The following is a 22,155-nucleotide window of genomic DNA, read 5'->3' as shown; positions in this document are numbered from 1 at the left end:
ACAGCTGATGTCCTCTGTGCAAGAGTTCTGTGCACCCAGTGCCAGTTCAAGGGGTGCCACCTTGGCTGGAATGTGGGTTCACAGCATGAAGAAAGGAACAGCAGGGGTTTCAGGGCTCTCAGACTTGCCCACACACGGGTTACCAGCATTGTTTGATTGTGAACAGGCCAGCTCATTTTTCCTGTACTTCCCTTTCCCAATATTCAGAGTGGAGATGTTGGGACAGGTTTTGTCATAGTTCTGTAGGACCTGCCGCAATTGCTGGAGTACAAACCAACAGTGCCCTTGCTTGAGTGTGATGTCATGTGAAGGAAAGCAAATGAGTTCATGTCCTGACCTCTCCTGTGCCATTGCTGATGCCTCTGTACAGGAAAAGCAGACCCCTGAACTCTTGAGTTGGCTGGAAGTCGTGGAATAGTTCAGGGTTCTTCTGTGCTGGAGTGATCTGCAGGAGCCTGAGCCTTCCTGCTCTTCCTGTGAGAAGGGAACTGCTCAGAGTCCTGAGCACTGCAGTCATTTGCAGGTCATTCTAAAATGAATTTATAGCCTTTTTGTACTCGTATTTTCTTAGAAGTTTAAGACTCTTGAGCAATTAAATAATCTAGTTAAGGAAGTGTTGGCTTGTGGCTTTAGAAGGGAGGTGTGTGGCCAGGACCTACAGAAGCAGCATTTGCTGGGATAATGGGCTGTTCCTGAGGTAAGACCACATATCTTTGGCACTTTCGGTGCCTGCTTGTTTCTGTCTCTCTGACAAAGTCTGCCAGAAAAGTAGTTCCTGGAATGCCTGAGACACTTCCTCACAGTCAAAGCTCTGTGAATCACATTGAGCACTTTGGTCATCCAGCACATTTGCTTGTTGAGGCCCAGGATACTTAAACATCTGTTTCAAGCCACTGAATCTATCATTATATTCCAGCAAAACGCAGATAAATCCCTCCTGTCCAGGAAAGAAAAAGGTTTATGATTTGAAGAGAGCTGTGTGCTAGAGAGAAGTGTTCTATCCCAGGAGTGAACTGTATGATTTTAATTAATTCAAAGCTTGAGGAAAAAGAGAAAACATTTTGGTTTTTCAATGTGTAAGAATCATAGAGATATGGCAGCAATGGCACTTACACTTACAATGGTGAAGAGTTTTATTTTTTTTGTGCTCCTGTCAGTGTTTGATCTGTGCCTTAGTCTTCCTTCTTTCATCTTCTTACCTGCAGGAAAGATTAACAGGACATGCTTGGCTGGAACAGGTTTGCAGAGATGGATTGGTGATTTTATTTCTGTGAAGTAATTTGACATCTTTGTAAGAAAAATGCCTCTCTGGTCCAAGCTGTTACCTTTGAAACATTGTATTAAATCTGTGTGTACACTGTGTCACCCTTGGAATCCAAAATCTTTCCTATTTATGGTTACAGTATTGGCAATGAGGCAAATCCAAGAGGAAATAGGAACATGGCAGGTTTGATGGGGTCAGCCTGTTAAAAACATGTGGATGCTGGGATTAATGGACATGGATTGCTTTGAAATGTTTTAATGCCTCCAGGTCAGCCACTTCCCTCCAGCAGCCTGAAAGCAGGACAGATTTACACGTGTCCACAGGAGCACAAATTAAAGGCTCTGCCTGCTGCTAACATGGAGTTCCATTCTGATGGAAGTTTGGAAAAAGTGATAGGTTTTTCCAGTCCCTCTGTTGTCCTCAGGTCTGGCTGGCTGATTTCCAGGCTTTGTGTTTGCTCTAGGACTGAGTTTTCAAGCTGAATGTGAGGGGTTAGTTTTAATGGAGCTGTGTCATTAGGCTTAAAGCATTGTAGAGACAATCCATGCTTCCTGTTGAAAATGGGGAATGTTCCCAAATCCAGAAAGGCTGAAGACAATTTCCAGGGAATCAGTGGAATGCATGGTCTGTGCTCCAGGCATTGAACTATGGAATATCCTGGGTGGGAAAGGACTGCAGGGATCATAGAGTCCAATTCCTGGCCCTGCACAGGACGCCCCAACAATCCCACCATGAGTTTGCTTTCCTTGTTTTGTGTCTTTGCAGCTGGAGTGAAGTTTAGAGTCCTTGAGCAGCAGGATGGAAAACCTCTGCGGCTCCTTATGCAGGTAAGGCCCCCGTGCCTTCCATGGCAATTCCTTTCCCCAAAGTGACCCCAGTCCATCTGTGCTGCTCCCACTGAAGGGCTCCACTTCAAAATTATCAGCTGTAAAATGCTGAAACAAGGGAAATTGTCTTGTGTTGCTGTAGTTGTCTGCTGCTTTCTGTGCTTTTTGATGCTCTGCTTGCATCCTGTGTTAGGAGAAAATACAGTGCCCTGGATGGTGTGAAGTGAAATGTAGAAGAAGGGGAGGTAAGAGAAACACAGAGCTGTGTTACTTCTGGGATTAAGACCTCATGCTATTATCACCTCCTGGCTCTGTGCAGCTTTATGTGATAATTGCTGAACACTGGGAGAAGCAAAAGAAGGCAGTTAAACCATCTAGAACGAAACAGCAGGAAGAGCTCTTCCCCTCTAGAGATGCTGGAAAGCCTTGGCTGCTCCATGAGGCCAGCAGGACAACAGCCTGGGCAAGATGAGAGAGGAAAGGGCCTCTTGCTTTTGTCCTGAATTGCCCTGGTGAGGGGTATGGGCAAAGCTTACCTGTGCTTTTGTAACTCCCGATTCCCACGCTCTGGCATCAAAGGTACTAAAGGAAATTATCTTTTAAAAAGAAATTAGGTGTTGGCAGCAGGGAAGTTCTTACACTTTCAGGAGTGAAATTTCCATCTCCTGACCCAGCAGGAGCACAGCCATGTCCCAGAGTGGCTTTTGCTTTCTGCATCCTAAAGAGGAGAGGCTGCCAATAGTGTATAGCACTTATAAAAGCACTTGGACACTGGGGGAGTGTGTGGGAAGGATTTAACTGCAGCTTCCCAGCCGTGCTTTTTCCATCACCAGTCCTACCCTATTTCAGCAAAAGTCAGACTAGCAAGGACCCAGCAAACCAGCTAGTAGCAATTCCAGAGGGAATCCCTTCTACAGATGTCTTCTAGGGCAAAACTAGCATTTTCTAAGCTATCTGTCTTCCCAGCTCCTGCCTTTCAGTAGGATAGCGGTGTAAGAACCAAAACCTGCCATCCTCCGTGGCCAGGAGACTCCAGAGAAAGGAAACCAGACACCAGAGATGAGACACAGGAGCTGCTGAGCAGAGGCTTTGGCATCAGTGTGTGTGAGAGATGAGGTAGATGGAGGGAAAAGACCACAACTTAAAGAGCAGAGGCAGTGAGTCATATGACTGTGATGAATTTTCCTTGGACCACTGCAGGAAGATCCGTTTCTATCTGGAATATAGCACAAGTCATCACTTCAAGAGGTGGAAGTGCTGCAGTAGATGTCTCTTCCAGCCTTCTGTTCCAATAATAATGAGCAGACAGTCAGAAAAGGGACTTTTTTGCTCTCTTTGTACTGGTAGAAATGAAAAATGGGCTTGTGTCAGAAATCCTGCTGAATATCCCACTTTCTGATAGGCCTTTGGAGAGAGTAATCTAAAAAACCTTTTTGTAAAGTGAAATTCTTATTTATTGTACGTGGTGATGTGCCTTGAGAATCTGCAGTGGCTTTGTCACCTCTCTGTGTTGAAGCCCACTTGGAGCAGTGCCTGGTGGAAGTCAGGCTGGATGCATGGACCTACACCCAAAATAATTGCAGCAGTAGGTGATAGAGCTGTCCTGTGGGGTACTGATAATGGCTTAGAAATCAATAATGCTGGCTTTGAGCATTCCCAACCAGCTCCTGGTTCAGCCAAGGAATTCTTTTTGACTTTTAAGATAGTGTCTCTGGAATGCAAAGTCCAGACCCTGGAGCGGGGCAGAGGATGGGGGATGATATTTCCATTCCAATTGTTACTTAATATTCTTCAGGAAGTCTTACATAGGTCAGTGTTTTCATTAGTGTTTAAAGTAATCTTTTTTGCTGCACAAGAAGAAATATTTCTGGCAGTGTGGCTCAACAGAACCAATAGCCCAGGGAGAAAACTGGCTTTAAGCTGAAGGAGGGCAGGTCTGGAGTAGATATTAGGAAAAAATTCTTCCCTTTGAAGGTGGGGCGGCCCTGGCACAGGGTGCCCAGAGAAGCTGTGGCTGCCCCTGAATCCCTGGAAGTGTCCAAGGCCAGGCTGGACAGGGCTTGGAGCAGCCTGGGACAGTGGAAGTGTCCCTGCCCATGGCAGAGTGGAACAAGATGGGCTTTAAGGTTCCTTCCAACACAAACAGTCTGAGATTCTGAGGTTCTAGGGTGGGATGAGTTTGATCCATTCGTGTACCTTCTGCTGAAAGTCTCATCTTCTCCAGCAATTGCTTTGGAAAGGGTTAAACAACAGAGGAAGGCAAAAGGGAACAGCTCCATTAAGATGGACAGTCTATCAGGCTTTATTTTAGCTTTGACCTATAGAACTTTCAAAAGGGGAACAAATATTGCCTCTGCACTAATAATGAGTTTGCCTATTTGTTTCCATTTGTAACAGGAGAGGCAGGGATGTCAGGTACTCTGGGTGTAAGAAGCCCAGGTTATTGCAGTGGCCAGTGTTACCCCTGGCTGTCAGCACTCTGCCCAGGGATGCTTCTCAACAAGAAATGTTGTATGCAGACCCAGCCCACACAGCTGATAGTCAAAGGAACAGACGCTGTGTGTCTCCCTTGTAGAGCAGCAGTTCCTGTCCTCCTCCCCCATGTTTGCACTCAAGACACTCTGCTTTGCCTACAGCTGGGGAAATGGGCAGAAATAGTTACTTGGGTTTTAGGGCTGTTAGTGCTGGGGACCGGTTTCTTTGGCCTTTTCTTTTTTTCCTTGTTTGTTCTTTTCTTATAATTTTCCCTGCAAGCAGCTGCCCTGGCCTTTTTCCTAAACTTCCTATGGATGCTTCTGTGTACAGGCATTTCCCCCTTCTGCTTGTGCAATCTTGTAATTTGAAATTAATTCGACAAAGATCTCCAGGATTAATTCTAATGAACTCTTAGCTCAACCCTGCTTTCCAAGAGCTCCATCTCTGTAGACTCTGGGGGTTCATCCCTCACCACTCCATGAGTTCCAGGCAGCTAAAGCAAGCTGGTGGCACAGGCAAACTTCCAGAAACTCAGATGCTTTTTAGTGGATAAAAATAATATTCAGCTTTGACCAAGTAGTGACTCTGTGCATGGGGTTTTGCTGTCTCTCTTTCCTTTTGTGGCTGGATTCTGTGCTGTGAATTACAGTCTCCTTTCCCAGAGCTGCTTGGTTGGTTCCAGCAGAGCTGAACCCTTTAACTAGAGAAGGATGTCCTTTCATTTCTCTCCATTGGCCAAGGTTTCCCTGCGTAAGTCCCCATTCCTGGGCATCTCTCATGGTCTGTGCTCTGAGCCCCATCATTTCTGTGCCATCTTTTTGGTCCTTTGGACTGTGCTGTGCATCCTTTTCATGAATCAGGTCTTGGCTACACTGGATCCATCCTGTGGACTTCATCCATCTCCCTGTCCTGAATGCTTCAGTGGGGTGAGCATTTCCCATGTCTGACATGCTTCTGTCACCCCTTGTACAGTTAATGTGTCTGTTCACATCCCTGTCTTCAAAAGGTCAATGCGGCAACTGGGGACCATGGTCAGAACTTTTGTAGGCACAGACTTGGGATGGTGATTGAAGTCAAATTAAAAAAGATTAACTCAGCCCAAGGAGACTTAATTGAAAATGGTAATGAGGAGCTCTGTGTGGTGTGGTCCTGTCATGCTGAGACTTGGTTCCACTGAATGGTTTCAGGTGACACCAGGTTTAACTTAACACACAGCTGTGAGCTGAGAGCTTGTAACATGTACAGCTAAACTGGTCTATTCCAGAGGAGTTCCTGGAGTCCCAGTGCATCCCTAGTGCAGTACAAGATGTAGGTTTAAATTAGATATTAGGAAACATTTCTTCACTGGAATGCTGGCACAGCATGGTGGAGTCACCATCCCTGAAGATGTTCAAAAGCTGTGTGGATGTGGCATTTGGGGACATGGGTTAGTAGTGGCTTTGGCAGTGCTGGGTTAAGGGTTGCACTCGATGATTTAAAGGTCTTTCCCAAATGAGAAAATTCCATGACTCTGTGATTCTGTTGCTCTCTGCTGTCTCTCCAGCTACCGTCCTCTCCACTCTGGTGTGTAACACACCACCCTCTCATTCCCCCAATTCTCGTGCTGCTGCTTGTCTGCTGCTCTGCTTGGGAATGATTCTGGTAACACCCCTTGCCAAACTCAATTTGTTAATGTTGGGGGATGTTGGAGAAGGATAAGCAAGCCAGGGAGGGATTCTGATGCTGTGTGAGGAGCAGGACTGATGCTTGCTGCTGTCTCTCTTTCTGCACACAGATCAACCCCCTCTCCTACGGAGGTGTGGTCCAGACCTACAGGCTGCCCACCTACAGCTGCTATCCCAGGGACTCCTGGGCATCTCTCTGCAAAAAACTGTTCCTTGGGGAGCTCATCTACCCTTGGAAACACAAAGAAGACAAGCAGAACTAAAGACAGTGGAAGAACTTAGGAACTTGACCTGGAAAACGTAACGACTCCTAATGCTTTGGGACCAAAGGCTGCTCAGAGCCAGCGACTGCTCCATCCCTTTAAATAGATTTTGGTAACATAGGAAGGGCTGAATTTTTAAAGGCAAGTATTTTTAAATATTATTTTTCAACTTCCCTTACACTGTGTTTGTATATTATGCTAATGATTATTTTGGAAGCAAAAGGCTGAACTCATCAGTGCCTCATGAAATCAGCGCTCAGTGTCATGGAGGAAGCAGCTTCCAAATGTTTTGGTGATGAATTTCTCCTTCCATGTCAGCTCACAGGGCTGTAGCAAAGCAGCCTCTCAGGTGGTTCACAATGATGTGGTGCCTTCAGCCAGAGTGTGTTTTGGACTTTTTCTGCTTCAGCCTTCAAGCCAGCTGATCAGAACCATGTGGAGAGTCAGCTTGTGGAGTCCTATGCTGAAAACTGAACAGCTGGGTGTCTGAGTTCATGGGATATTTATTAATTTCTTTCGAGCAGGGCTTGCACTCACCCTCACTGCAGCACCAGAGAAGGTGTTGAAAGAGTGAGGCTGGGAGCCCAGAAGCACAGACTGTTGTATCATGATTCTGTGATTTCTCTTAGGGGAGTTTTTTTGCTTTGGATAAATTTCCAAAGCACATCAGTGCTTGACTTTCCATCTCCTGGTCTCATTTTGATGTGTCTCCTATTCTCTGTGTTGCAAAGGGTGCCTGTGCACAGGAGGGTGGTGTCCCACTTGGCATGCTGTGGTTGTATCAAATTTAAATACAGTCCTTATCCAAAATACACTTCCTCCAGCTCTGCTCATTCTCTTCCCCAGCTAAAACAAGGAGTCCGTGTCACTGTACCCTGCTTTTTGCACTTGCAGCTGAGGGCTGTGCTGGATCCTGTCTCTTTTCCCCTGGCTGGCCAAGGAAGCAGAGGTGGAGGAGGAAGAGGAGAAAGTGCAGTGGCTGCAGTGTCCAGCCTCTCTACATGGCAGCCTCTGTATTCCAGTGGGCATTGGCAGGACAAGGTGCCCTGGGGCTTTAGGAGCCTTCAGTCGGCACTCCCAGGGACAGGGTCAGAGTTTCCTACCTACCCTGTGTCTCATCCAGCTGGCAGCTGTCACAGAAAAAAAGGGTTGTGCCCCCCTGCTTTCAGACATCCCTGGCCAGATGTGTTTGGGTTGTCTGGAGCTGCTAGAAGCCCCTTATGGTGCAGTCACTGCCCCTACAGGCAGAGCCTGAGCAGGTGCACAGTCCAGCAGGCAAAGCTCCAAGGCCTTCAAGGTTTCCTAGGGACAAGTGAGGGAGGCAGGACTCCGTGGGCATTACATGATGCTCTGTTACCTTGAGCCAAGGCACATCACTGGGGAAAGCCAGTGTGGCAAACCCCCCCACCATCTGCCACTGCAGACTCTGGCTGGGACATCCCTGCCTGCAGAAACTAGAGAGAGTTTGTTGTTTGATGATCTGTGCTTAAAACTCCTGTGCAGCATCTTCTTGTCTTGGAATTACCATTGCCTGAGAAATTCTCTGCACTCCAGGTGGGAATAACTGCAGGCTGTGATCCATTTAGTGGATGAATGGTCTAAATAACATTTTCACTTTAGCTGAAGTCAGAGTCATGAGCCCCATCCTCATCTGGCACTGAGAAGAGCAGGTGTACACCTTATCTCCCTCTCATCTTTCCCCTGGAGCTCCTAAATTATATCCCCTGGTTCCTCCCACACCTTCACAGTTCAGTTTGCTGACTGCTGTGGGAAACATTGTTATTTTTGGTCTTGTGAAAGTAATGTTTTCTGAAATCTTTTGAAATCTTTCTGTGAGACCAGACAGTTCATGATGGTCCTAATCATGGTCCTTGGGGATCAAATGCCATGAAAGCCCCAGAGACAGCACAGAGCCATGAAAACCAGCAACTGTGACCTTCCTATTGAGAACCTGCCAGATGTATCAGATGTTCCAGTGTTGGGTTTGTTTACTAAAGGCTGATACTGACTCTGGGGTGGGGAAATAACAAATGGAGAAAAAGCGCCTCCTTAAACCTGAGATTCTGAGTCTTCTGCAACAGAGAACCTCAAGCAGCCCAGCTGGGCAGTGGCAACTCCTTGTAGGTGCAGTTCTCCTGTGCCACCTGAGCTGGTAACTGAGCTGCCTCTCTGCTCCTCACACTGGGTGTTCTTGCCCTCGATGGTATCTGAGCATCTGAGTTGCTACTTCTGGATGTTTGCCATGTCTTTCCTCTTCCTTTCCAGTCCCTGCTGTGAAAGAGTCTTCCCCCACCCTTTTCCTACTCTGTGCAGAGACATTACAACAACATAGCAGACATCCTGCTCAAGAACACTTGACCTTATGTCATCTCTCTAATTAGAAGTTAGAATCAGCCTCATCTTTCAGGGCAGCACAGACTGGCCCAGTGCTGGCATTTCCTCAGGGAAGAGGCTGCTGGTAAGGCTCTGGCTCTGATTTATCCTCAGATCCATATTATCCAGAGCAGCCCTTGGATGAGAAGTAGTTAAAAATTCCAGATCTCCCATTCCTACCACGCACTCCTTATAGGAGGCAGCAAGGAGGCTTTGCCAGCCATCAGTCAAAGACTCTAATCTTACAGACTTTTTAAAATACTTCATTTCCTATTAATATTTCTCCCACCTTTTGGTTCCCAGTGCTGCCACAAACCCCCTCTTTACTTAAGCAGGAGGTTTTTGAAGAAAAATGTGATTCACTGCATGAAAACTCTATCCTAGAGAGAAATTCTGCCTTGGAGAAATACTTTCTTCCCCTAACCAGGACAGCATGTGACAATGCTGAAAGGAAACTTCAGTGATTACACTGCACTGAAGCCTCTGGTTATGGGTTTGGGAGTTTTCCCTGATGCTGCAGCTGGACTGTGCCCTGTTCAGGCCCACACAAAGACTCTTGCACAAACGTACAACCCGTATGTTGACTTTCAGTAGTGTAAGGCAGGAAAATCTGCATTTCACCCTGCAGAGAACGAGCTGCTTTCCTTCTGCCCTGTGCTGCCTCTTTCTGCTGCTCCAACACTATCTTCTTGCTTATCTCTAGCCCTCAGTGATTTACCCTTTGTGCTTAGACCTGCTGGTTATGCCATCACAGGAAGCTGTGGAAGTTGTGATGGTCTGTCTGGTCCAGCCCCTGCTCACGCAGGGCCACCCAAGGCTGGTTGCCCAAGACTGTGTCCAAATGGCTTTGGAATATCTCCAAGCATGGCAACTCCAGCACCTCCCTGGACAACCTGTGCCAGTGCTTGGCCACCCCCACAGTGAAAAGGTGTTCCCTGCTCTCAAGCAGGGTTTGATGTGTTTCAGTTCATGTCCCTTGTCTTTGTGTCGTGCAGTACTCAGCGACACCGTAACTCAGATTGTCTCAGTGGATGTGAACATTGGCAGACCTATGTCTTCTCTCCTCCTGTTCCACCTCTTCAGGGACTGCTCAGCAGCCCCTTTGCCTTTGAGGGCTAAAGCCTTGGTTAGAGGGGTGCCTGTGCATTGACTCAGAACCCTGACCTATTCCTTGGTCCTTTTCTGGACTTGGTAGCAGAGAGCATTTTCTCTCCAGCCACACTCCTGCTTGTACTGAGCTCACAGTGGGAGCTCTGGGGGCTCGGGCAGCAGAAGCCCAAACTTGGCAGGTCTGCAGGGTCAGGGAACAGCCTAAGTGTGGAGCCCTGTGGAGCAAGTTGAGTGTGCTGTGCACACATAGGGGATGGGTCTGGATCTCAGCTGATCCTCCACATGACAGGAGGCCACAGGGCTTTCCAGCTGGATCAGGAGTTTTGGGTGCGGGGAAAACATGTTCAGAGCAATCCACGTGGGCAGCTGATCTGCCTTCCTGGGTGAGAACAGAGCCCACCACCTTTGCCTCTGGCTCACCATTTTGCATTAGTCTGTCGCCTTTGGCTCCAGTCGTTATCCATGTCTGGGCCTCAAACCAGGAATGCTCAGACTCCCCATTTACCATCTCAGCAAGCTAAATATGAGGAGTGTTCCTGCACTGATGAGTGCTGCAGGTGACAGAATAATCCCCTGCATTCCCAGGCAGGTGCTGGGGCTGGGAGCAGTGGAGGTGTTTGGGGGAAGCTGCAGAACCCAGGCCCAGCTCCTCTCCCAACCACTGCTATTTAACATCTGGCACTGGGGAAGTTCGTGAGAACTTCTCAGTTCTTGTAATCAATCCTCCTCACAGTGTTTTCTGGTTTTAAGTAAAGTATTATAAAAGAGCACTGACTCATTGAGAGTTTCATTTAAAGTGTGTGTTTGTGAGTGAGGTTTGGCAAGGAAGTTAAAACCCAGTGTGCATTTCTCCTTCCCTCACGTGGACCACCAGGCAGTCAGCAGGAGCAAAGTGCTCCTGCAGCAGTGACACTGTTTGTTTTAAATGTCACCACTCACTCCAGCTGAAGGTGACTTCCTTCCCACTGCAGCCCTGATGTGAAACGCAGCCTGGTGATGTGAAACACAGACCAGTCCTGTGCACCAGTCCAGGAACAAGCCCTGGCTCAGGAACCACACTGGCTTTAGGCTTATCACAGCTCCAGTTGTGCTGGGCAGAGCAATGGCAGCCAGCAGGACAGTGACAGTGACAATGCCAGCAGTGCCAGTTGCAGCGGGGATGAGGGATGCTGCACATACCAGTGCTCATGTGTGAGTTTAGGGATGGAGAACTTTGTTCTACTCATAGGTTTTATTGGTTAATTCAGCCTTTTAATCAGAACTTAAATGGATTTTGGTAACACTAGAATAAAGATGTTGGGAGGAAAATCCAGCCCTTCCATCTAGTTTGACTTGCTGCTGAGCATGGTGTGGCTGTCAGCAGCACAGGGATGGGGCAGGACGGCTGCTGGAGGCTCAGCTGATCCAAGCAGGCTGTTCATCCCCATCCCAGGCCCTGGCTGGGCAGTTCCTTAACCTCTGCTCTCACACACAGGGGTATTTCAGCACTTGTCCAGCTATAATTGTTCTGCCAAGGCCAAACCTCAAAGCTTGTGCAAGGAGAATCCAGTGAGTGCTGCCTCAGGCCTGGGAGATGGTTGAGATAATGCTTCTCCAGTTCTGGGTGTTCCTGCGATTCAGAGAGGGGTTCCTTGGTTTCCCATGAGCCTGCCCATGTGGTGTGTTCAGTGTGAGGGGGCAGGATGAGGGACAATCCTCTGCAGCACAGCACAATCTGAGCAGGACCCTGAGCTGGGCCTGGGAATGACTGGTCCTTCTGGCCACTCCTTCCTTCCTCACACCAGAGCAGTGACTCCCTTGAATTCCATTCCTTTCTCCTTTTCCCTCTCCCAGCTGAATGCATGGCTGTGACAAAGTCCCCACATTGCAGCAAGCCCCTGCCAAGGTCACTCCTCTGCCAGGAGCCTCTGCCAGGACTGCCACTCTCCCTCTGCCTCCCACCTTTTGCCACAATTCCCACTTGTCTGGGCTCTGTTTGATTTCCACCATCCCACCAAAGATGAGAGAAATCCCTTGAATGAGCGAGCCATGAACAGGGCTTTGCTGGCCCTGTGAAGCAGCAGGACTGAGACCCAAGAACTGAGAAAAGAGAAAATAGAAGAGATTCCTGCCTGTGGGAACCCAAGACATCCCTCTGGCTTCCCTGGACGGTTCGAGACCCAAGCAGGGGGCTCAGGAGCCTGGGCACAGTGCCCAGAACCCCTATGCCTTTGATTTCTCTCCCTGGGAAAAACTACCACCCCTACATGAAGAATTACAAGTCACAAAAAATAAGTAGAGTATAAGTTAGATTATTACAAGGTGGAAAAGTAGGTTTTTAAGATTGTTTATAATAAGGGTCTGGGGTCAAGATGGAGCAACTTGGTTGTGTTCTGTCCCTCTTTCTCCTTCTTCCTAGCATCCATCTTTTAGGTGATGTTGGCACTTTTAGATTGGTTTAGAGTAGAACCAGACTGTACAATATAAGTGATAGGTATTGGAAGATAATTGTAAATAATGTTTATGTAGTTTACAGTATAAAAAGATAATGCCATCCCAGGGGCTGACTAGCTGGACAGACTCAGCTAGTCAGGGAAAGAACTTTTAGATTAGATAAAGTAAACAACTCTGGAAACAACAGAAGATGTCTCCTGACTCTTTCTGCAGTGCTCAGGCTGGAACACAGAGACTCTAAAACAGCACAGGTGGTCAGCTCAGGTTCCAGAGACACCACCAGCCACACCTGCCTATCCTCCTCCTGTCTACTTCCACTGCTTTGGATCAAATGGACTGTTGGACAAAAATGAGGCTTTTTTCTCCTCCTGGGGAAAACAAACAAACATAGGTCCCCCCTCTTCCCTTCTCTGCTCCACTCACCAGGCTGTGCTCTGGGGTAGATATTTCTCTACAGGCTTTACCCTCCAACCCCCTTTACCCTGGGAATGCAGTGGCCAGGAATGGCAGTGGCTGCAGGAGGACATCTGCTCTTTGGGTTTGCTTTAGCTGCTATTCCATTTTCCCCGTCAGTGCTCTCACTGTGCTTTGGCAGCAGCCGTGGGAGCTGGAACAGGGCACAGAGGGGCACAATGGAGAACCCTGAGCAGCTGAGGGTGAGAATCCCCTGGGCCCACAGGACACAAAGCCCTTATCAGAACAGGTTCCCCACAAAGGGATTCACAGCTTGTGGCTCCAGGGCAGCACAGGAGCTCAAGCCCTCAGGCTGTGGGAGAGGAGAGGGAACCAGGCTGAGACCACCAAAGAGGAGGCAGCCCCCCCATCCCTGCGAGTGTGGAGGGAATGACTCTGGAGCAAGTCCAGGGAGGCCAAGGGCTGGAGCCCCTCTGCTCTGGAGCCAGGCTGGGAGAGCTGGGGGTGTTCATCTGGGGAAGAGAAGGCTCCAGGGACATTCAGAACCCCTTCCAGGGTCTAAAGGGGCTCCAAGGAACTTTGGATAAGTACATGAAAAGACGGGACAAGAGGGAATGGCTTCCCACTGCCAGAGGGCAGGGATGGATGGGATATTGAGAAGCAATTGTTCCCTGGGAGGGTGGTGGGAATGGGTGGTCTGTGACATCCTCTCCAACACAAATTATTCCATAATTCTATTAAAACATTGTCACTCAATCCACCCCCTCTCCCTCTATGAGTGACCCTGCCATGCTCTTCAGTCCTTCCCAGTGCTCTCTGGCATGAGCAGCCACCAGGAACTCCCCAAGGAGCCGGGGAGCTGCAGGATCCTTTCAGGCTGAGGAGCACCTGTGGTGCTGTCTGGGCTGGGGAGCATGGGTCATTGAAACAGGATTCATTGGAAGCAGCGGGGCTGGGAACATCAATGGTGAAATGCCCAGCTCTGGAAAGATTAGCAGGATGCTTTGTTCAGCAGGGATTTGTCAGCAATGATGGCAGAGGGAGGATCCTCCACACCTTCCCTTGGGCATCCCCTGAGATTGGGTTTGGGAGTGATTCTTCAGGGATGTCAGGCCAATGCCAAGGGATTCCAGTGGAGAACATCCAGGAGTCTTGGGTACAGGCTCAGCCTGGCACCTACAGTCCCACTGCCAATCCCCATTCCCTGGGGACATGCTGGATGTCACCATGGCTGGCCCCTACCCCACCGAAAATGGGGTGCACACACCTTCCACCCCAAGAACCTGTTGCCTGCCATAAATGGATGCTCACCCACCTGGATGCCCCCAAATTGTGGGTGCCCCTCTTTCTGGATGCCCACCCCATGTCTGGAGGAGAACACCTGTATGGCCACCCTCCCTCCCACGTACCCACCCAGCTCACACACATCTCACACATGGATGCCCCCAAATCCTGGGTGCCGCCTCTTCTTGGATGCCTCACACATCTGGATGCCCCCCCACCTATGTGCCCCTCCCATCTGGATGCTCAACTCACATCTGGATGCCTCCCCTTCCTGGATGACACCTGAGTGCTCCGCACACACGGATATTCCCTAATCCCGGTTTCCCAATCCCGGTCCCCCAGTCCCGGGCGCCTCTCCCCGCCTCGGGTGCTGCCCCCGCCCGACTCGCTATCCCATCATGCCCCGCTTCCCGCAAGGCACGCCGGGAGCTGTAGTCAGCAGCCACCCAGCCATTCGCTGGCCCTGCCCCTGAGCGCTGAGGGCCGCGTCGGGGCGGGGCGCTTCTGATTGACGTGTGACTAAGCCTATGGAGGCGGCGGATTTGTGGAGGAGGCCGAGCCATTTCTGATTGACACACGGCTCAGCCTATGGGAGCGGCGAGAGAGGGGCCGAGGCGCTGGCTGGGCTCGGGCGGACGCGGCGGGTCCGTGAGGCGGGGGCGGTCCGGCTCGGCTGAGGTGGGTGGCGGGACCGGAGCTTGGGCTGACCCGGCGCGGTGTTGCGGCCCGGCGGGGCGGGGCGGGCTCGGGTCCCGGTGGGGCGGTGGCGCTTTGTGCGAGTGGGAGGGCGGAGCGGGGCCGTGTCAGCGGCGGGGGCGCTGCGGGGCCGGGCCGGGCCGAGCCCTTCCTCCGCCCCTCCACCTCCTCCTCCTCATCCTTCTCCGCCGCAGGTCCCAGCGCGGCCCCGGCGGAAGATGCGCGGCCGGCGGTGAGCGGCGGCGGGGCAGAGGCCGCAGCCCGAGGCTGGCGGGCGGAGGATGCGGGCCGGGCCGCCCCGCCGATGAGAGGCAGGATGGGCACCCAGGGCAGCCCGGTGAAGAGCTACGATTACCTGCTCAAGTTCCTGCTGGTGGGCGACAGCGACGTGGGGAAGGGGGAGATCCTGGAGAGCCTGCAGGACGGCGCCTCCGAGTCCCCCTATGCCTACAGCAACGGTAAGGGGGACTGGGGGAAACCGGGCCGCAGGACCTCATCGCTGTCACCCCACCAATCGCTGTCACCTCCCCCCACTATTGCTGTCACCCGCATCCCGCGGGGACCTCGAGGGCCGTACCCCAGCGCCGAGCTGACGGGCAGGGAGGGGTTGTTTTGCTTTTGCTTTTTCCTTTGGTTTTTTTTTTTTTTTTCATTAACTGGGAGCGCAGCGCGTGGCAGGCAGCTCAGAGGCCTCCTCAGCTCCTCGAAATGCCCCAAATCTGGAGGAGATGTGGGCAGAGGGGCTGGTGTCTGATGTAATCCCTGGATGCGCAGCCGGACCCTTCCCAAGAGGTCCCGCTCTCAGGGCAGGGCTGTCCTCCCTCTCCCCGGCTGCCACAAGGACCGAGCCGTTCCCAGAGGAAGCAGGGGCTGTAACAAAAGAACTGGAGCCTGATTCCCAACCCGGAGCCGCTCTGGCTCGGTGGCTGTACCGGGAACGGCCGGGTTGCCCGGTCCACCTCCTGCCAGCATCGAGGTTCCTAATGGAGCCCCTGACAGACCATTAACTATGGTATCACAAGCCGTAATTAAGAGCCAAGGAGCAGCGCTGTGCATTTCCTGCAGATACAGTGTAGCATGGCCTGGCAGGGTGCGGGTCCTGCTGTGGGTTTCAATCTGTCATCCTTCCCCCTCCTCCGTGCACAATAACATCCCCAAGGGCTCAGACCCTGCATCATCACTGCGGCCCAAGGCAGGAGCAGGTGGTGCCGAGTTTTGGCTTTTATCAGGAACTCTTTGGGAATCGGGAGCTCCTTGGTGCTGTGCACTGGCCAAATTCGGACCGTGCAGAGCGGTGTGGCTCCGACCACACTCGGTGCTTGGAGCCACCAGCAGCTCCCCAGGAGCTGATGCCAGCACACACCTGCTCCACGGAGATTTACGGGGAACTGGTGACTCAGAAGTGGAGCTGCCTGAACTGGGAGCAGCACTTCAGGAAGGAGAAGGCGTTGGTTTCGTTCATCTCCTCGGATGTCTGGCTGGGCTGGTGTGGTTTGCCTTCGAGGAGGTGCTGGGTGCTTTAGAGCTTCCCTGAAGAGAGTTTGTGTTTCTGGAGAACCTGCCTCACCTGGGAGCTTTGGAACTGCTCCGTGGGGTTGGTGTTTACTACGTAGAGTGTAACGGGGTGGCTGTTTTAAGTGAAGTGTTATGTTGGAATTGTCTCCTGATTGAAGTGGGTTTGAAGCAGACAGAGTAGGAATAAGGAGTGAGTTGCATGGGGTCTTTGGTAGAGGCATGGAACCCAAAGAACAGGGATTTTGGCTATGACTATAGACCTTTTGTCTCAGAACCCTCTGGTTTGTAGCAACTAAATACCAGCATCTTTTTGTTGGAAAAATAAATCTCAGTGAATAATTTCAGAACCTTTCCTTGTCCTCTGTGGGCAATTGAGCCCATTCCTAATTAGAGAATTAGGCCACATATTGTTGTTTCACAGTAATATATGCTCTGTTCGTCTCTGCTTCTGTTGATTCTGGGAAGTGATGCACCTTTAGGATAATCAGCTGGAGTGGCTTTGATATCCAAGTGAATTTGATCCTGCGGATGCTGCTGACAGCCTTGGCAGTGGAACTCCCTGTGTCTCTGGCACAGCTGGGATGTGCTGACAGGGCATGCTGCTCCCCTGACATAGACCATCCCCTGAGAAAAGGCTCTTGGATTTTGGGAACAGCTCAAGCCTGGCATCCTCTTTGACATGTACCTAATGCCATCCCGAAACAGCAATGCCAGAATGTTATGTGGAGGGTCTGTTTGTAAATCTACTTGTAAGCATGTTGTCCTCGTCCTCATCCCCTCCCAGATCCTGCATTCCAATTTGAAAATGAGTGTTGTATCATCTGCCACTGTTTTCATCAGTGCAGAAAGCACAACTTGCCTGTGCTGGTGTGTGCTTTGGGCTGCTCTTGTGGTGGGGACACCTCGTGAGGAGCTCAGGTCCCTGACCTTGGCAGGGAGAGGAGAGAGCGTTTGCCTTCTCTGTCTGGCTGGGGTCTGCTGCTTTTGCTCCATTGTGTGGAAACAGTTGTAAGCAGCCAGGTTTTGTGATGCAGCATGGAATGGATTGTCTTTCCAGCTCAGGGAAGGCACACCCTTAGAAGTGAAGCTCTGTGAATGTAGCTCTGTGTTTTAGCTGCTGTTACCCAGCCTATTAAAAAAGGAATTGAGGGATTCCTCTGTGCTCTGTGGGCATCTGAGTGTTTGATCTGCACACAACTGAGAGATGAAATGCCCTTTTTCTGTTGGCTTTTAGGTGCTATAAGCAACCTCTGCCTACCTGTGTCTAGTATCCAAGAGCCTTGGATGCAGTGGGAGCTATGTCTGTCACACAGCACTATAGGTGCTTCTGATCCCTGAACAGAAGTGTCACTTCTTAGCACAGCCTTGGAGCGTGGCACCTGGTTCTAAATCGGGCACATCTTAAATTAGCCCCTGCAGTTCCTATGGTGCATAGCAAGGCCTCAGCAATGTCCTTTCTTTAAATTGCTGGCTAAATAAACCTGCTCTGTGGGAGCAGAGGTGGTTGGTACTCCTGGTGCAGGAGGAGATGTAAGCGATTCCCTGACCATTGCTGCACCAAGCTGTGAGGGCACTGAGTATGGAACTTTTAGTGACACATGGGTGGCATTTTGGAGGAGGAATTTGAGGCCCAGTTGTCATTTGTTCCTTACTAGGCTGATGCTGGAACTATGGAGTGTATCAGTCTCCAGGAGCATCAGCCAAGTACACTCCCTGTGAAGAACAAGGAGTGTTGTTTTTGTCCTGTGGCTGGATATTGTAATTGATTGGACTTGACTTTTGCTTTTTCTTCGCCATCCACAGAAGACCCTGAATTAAGCCTTCCTACTATTATTTTGACAGGGAGGACATTAATGCTCTTCTGGGCTTCCAGTGTTGTCCTTCTTCCCAGCTTTCACCTTCCTTTTCCCAAATCCATAGGAGGCAGGATGCTGTTCTTAGAGCCTCACTGCTACTCTGGACAGCTGGAAGATCTCACCTGGGAAACAAAAATGCTAGATTTTTCCTGAATGACCTCTGCTGTTTCCTGACTCCTTCTCCCCAGGTGCAGGGAGGGGCTGCTCTGGCCCCTGTGTCATGAGCCACAGGGTTACACCAGACTTGGGGTGAAACTGCTTTACTTGTGGATATGAGTCCACTACACAGATCACTTTGATCTTTAAACAGCTCACTTGGGGTCTGTCCTCATCCATCCCCAAGTACTGAGTCAGGACAGAAATGTCCTGGATGGTTTGGGACGTGAGATGTGACGGAGCTGCACGTGAAAGTAGGGGCGGTGTGCGTGCCGTGCATTAGGGGCACGAGGCTGCTCCTCACCTGCGGGACCTGTGGCTTTGTTACCACTGTGTTGCACATCCACTCTGGAATAGCTGGTTATTCATGTGCTGAAATGATCTCACCCAGCAGGTTTGTTGGCTTGCTGGGACAGGCCCTGAGCCCTGGCTGAGTCAGGGCAGTGCACTGTGCTCAGCAGGCAGAGGGCTGGTGCTGCCCTATGGGACAGTGCTGGTGCCCCAGAGCAGGGCCAGGGCTGGTGAGGGTGATGTGCTCCTTCCTCACATGTTGGAGGGCTTTTTCTGTGACTGCCTTCCTCCTCACCTGCTTCTGTTCCCACAGGAAAGCAGGAATGTGTTAGGGAGAGAGTAGAGCGTGTTTTGGAGCAGATGGCTTTGACTGGAAAGGGGGTGGATTTTTATTTTTATTTTTCCTGTCCTCAGCTTGTATTAAGAAAGTGATGAGGATGCAGCCAATGTCCTCACTCTGGTCTTGCAATAAGCACACAAAAGCTGAAATGAGAGCCCTGCCCTGCACAGAGTTGGTGCTGACACCAGCCCTAATGCACTGAACCCCAGCAGTTCCTTTCAACCCTGTCCCTTGGCTGTGTTTTAGTACCTTTATTCAAACACCATCCTTAGGTGCTCTGTATCCCACTGCAATGCAGACCCAAGGCAATGTCAGGAAAAAGGCACCTGAAGTGCTCAATGCAATAGCTGCTGCCAGGTTTTATGGTTCAAAGTGAACACTGGGTCTTTCCCGAGAGCTCTTCCTCCATAGCAGAAGTGCAGGGATTCAGCTCCTGGGCAGCAGCAGCAGCAAGCCCACCCGGGCTGGGGTTCCATGCAAGGGCTGGGACAGTGCAGCTTCCTGCCCTTTCCCTGGGCAGGAGGAACAGGAGAGGCAGCTGAAGACACTACCCAGCTCTCTGAAGTGGTCGGTCCCCTCCAGCCGCCACTGTTTGCCTGGGGACTGCAACCTGTTAATTACCAGGTTGTTTATTTGAGTGATCCACAGCTTTGGTTGTCTTTTCCCTCTGGTTATTTCTGTGCAGCTGTCTGAATCTGGAGATCCCCAAGATGTCTCTTTCAAGCCTTCCTTTGCAGCAGTTCCTCTCCCAGAATGTCCTGTGACCCCTCAGGCACCACTGCAACCAGAAACTCCCCTGGTGGTTCCATGCCAGCCAGGAGATAACCTGTCCCACAGCAGCAGGCACAGGTAGGGAGACACTTTGTGTCATCCTCCTTTCTGCTATGGAGGGCACGTGAAGGGATGTTTCCCAGTGCTTCTGCTCCTTGCCTGCTGAGTTTCCAAGACTGACCATGAAGATGGTCTCGTGCTTCTGATCCACAGCCTCTGTGGTGCTGCCATGTTGGGCTGCAGATCCTGCTGCACCGGTTCACTTTTCACAGCCTTAAAAAGGGTGTAGCTGAGTAGCTCTGCTCTAAACTTGAACGTGTGTAAGCACAGGACCTCTCTTGATACTGGCTCACCTTCCTGAGCAGACAGGAATTGCTAGGTGACTCCGTGTATGGTAGGACCTCAGACAGGGCCAGCACTGATGCAGTGGCACCTTTGGGGCATAGACACAAGAGCTACAGGTGTTGAGCACAGGATTCAGATGGCAGTTGGTGCTGCTGCGCTGTCAGGGCTCTCTTTGACATCAACAAGGAGGGAAACCTTGGTTCTGGTGCTGCTTTGCTGCCTCCTCTTTCTCACCTGGCCCAGCCCCACCTGCTCTGCTGGAGCAGCACTGTTCCTGTTGATGGTGACATGAGCTGGTCAGGCTGCCTCACTGCTTCAGCTGCTGCACACCAGTAGAAACTGCTCCTAGTTTTCTGGCAGGACTGTGTTCTTTGGAATAATGTTTGGAATAATGTTTCAGTTTGAGGCTTTAGCACTCTGATGCAAGGAAGATTGAGGCAAAGTGTTCCAAGTGCAGCCCAGTCATCACGTTCCTGTAGTGGCTGCATAAGTGATGTGCAGGAAATGTTTGAGCTGGACTGTGCTGGCTGTGCTGCTGGAAACCTCTTTGGATGCCTTGCAGAGTGGTTGTTGCAGCAATTCCTGCTGTCTGCCAGCACTTGCATCAGTGTCCTTCAGGGGTGTTTGCTTCCCTGTCATCAGAGATGCAAAGCTGATCTCATCAGAGCAGATGAGATCTCCAACTCAGAAACAGCTCCAGCATCTCTTATTTCTCCAGTGTTTACTACATAACCTTTGAGTGAAAAATAGTTCCGAAGATACCGTGCTGAACCTGCAGTTCTGCTTGTTGTGGGACTAACCAGCTTCAGTTTAAACTTAAATTCCAAAACAAAGCCAACAAACAAAAAAAATCCCATCAAGCCAAAACCCCACCCCCAAACTAAGTGCCTGGCAGGTTTAGTGTCTCTCTAATCAGGATTAGAGGTACACAGCAGCGTAGGTTGTTATGTGTGCAGAACTTTTGAGGAGGGTTGTGTTTTTGTTGGGGTTTTATAAAGCTGGGGACCTACTCTGCAAAGTTCTGGATTGCGCTGCAGAGTTCTCACCACCTCTAATCCCTCTATAAATGCTGTGCTTTTATGGCTGTTAACGTGTTCCAGAGCCCTGAGTGCACAAAGGTGATGTGAACCGAGGAGTACAAAGCTGAAATGGGTGGAATGTTCTTCTAATGACTGGGATTTAGAGTTTCTCTGTGTTTTTTGCTTGTAAAAGGCAGGCAGGTTTTACTCTCTCCAGATTCCACACCAATATTGTCCACACCTCTCCTGGCATAGGGGTTTTTGGTTGGTTCAGTATTTAAACTGCATGGAAAGACCATGGAAATGAGTCTCCTCCTCCTCCTCCTTCAGCTTTTGTTTCCAGCTGTTCCCTGGCATATTTTCCTCTGCAGCCTCGGTCTCTCAGAACAGCAGAGCATCTTTCCATTGCACTTGAGAATAGCTATGCTCTGAGCTGAGGCTTTGAGCTGTGGTTTTATAACCTTGCTGGTTAAAATCTGGCTTGCTTTCCCTTTGCCCTCGCTGTCCCCTGGCACTCCAGCTTGAGCTCTACAGGAGCATTATGTGATATCAATTCCTGTGTGATTGCACGCAATGCAGGAGGAAGGAAGCTCCGATGTAAAAACCTTCAGCTTTGTTTTGCTAAAGGCTTTGCTGTAAGGTGAGACTCACCTGAAAGAAAATTACCCTGGGACAAAGAGGGTGGTGGCTCAAGGCAAGAAACCTCCATCAAAGAGCCTGTTTCCTTCTGCAAAAGTTGTAGTAAATAGTAAGGTTGCAACATAGCTCGGAGATTGTTTGTTCCTCAGAGATTGTTTGTTCCTATAGAGCTTGTATTTGCTGAAAGTATTTTAACACAGTCACAGCTTTTTAGATTTTCTTCCTCTTTTCTACTTCATCTTTGTTTCATTTCCATTGGCCAATGTAGACATTGTTAGATCATTTAAAAACTTCGGCACCTGTTCTCCTATAAATATAACACTTGAAATTCTTAATGTCCCATATGTTCTATGCAGTATCAGGCATTGAACAGGGACAAAAGTCCTCGTGCAATTCAGACATAATATTTGGTGCTTAAAC

At 50.2% G+C, this 22,155-nt stretch overlaps 2 protein-coding genes across 5 annotated transcripts in view; both read left to right on the top strand.

Moving 5' to 3' along the window:
• The window catches only part of PIGQ (phosphatidylinositol glycan anchor biosynthesis class Q), a 35,635-nt gene extending 28,328 nt beyond the window's left edge, over positions 1-7,307 (top strand). For all 4 annotated transcript variants that reach the window (XM_033074064.2, XM_033074065.2, XM_033074063.2 and 1 more), the window contains exons 10-11: positions 2,030-2,091; positions 6,341-7,307. In XM_033074064.2, the coding sequence (XP_032929955.2) occupies positions 2,030-2,091; positions 6,341-6,493 (215 nt within the window). In that variant the 3' untranslated portion in view covers positions 6,494-7,307. The remainder of the gene's footprint in view (positions 1-2,029; positions 2,092-6,340) is intronic.
• Positions 7,308-14,961: 7,654 nt separating this feature from the next.
• RAB40C (RAB40C, member RAS oncogene family) overlaps positions 14,962-22,155 on the top strand; it is a 36,394-nt gene continuing 29,200 nt past the window's right edge. The window contains exon 1 of the mRNA XM_033074219.2: positions 14,962-15,261. Coding sequence (XP_032930110.1) covers positions 15,108-15,261 — 154 coding nt within the window. The 5' untranslated portion in view covers positions 14,962-15,107. The remainder of the gene's footprint in view (positions 15,262-22,155) is intronic.

The sequence above is a fragment of the Catharus ustulatus genome, chromosome 16, assembly GCF_009819885.2.
Source record: "Catharus ustulatus isolate bCatUst1 chromosome 16, bCatUst1.pri.v2, whole genome shotgun sequence".
Taxonomy (NCBI): Eukaryota; Metazoa; Chordata; class Aves; order Passeriformes; family Turdidae; genus Catharus; species Catharus ustulatus.
The sequence above is the reverse complement of the archived record's forward strand: the minus strand, read 5'-3'. Positions and strand labels throughout refer to the sequence as shown.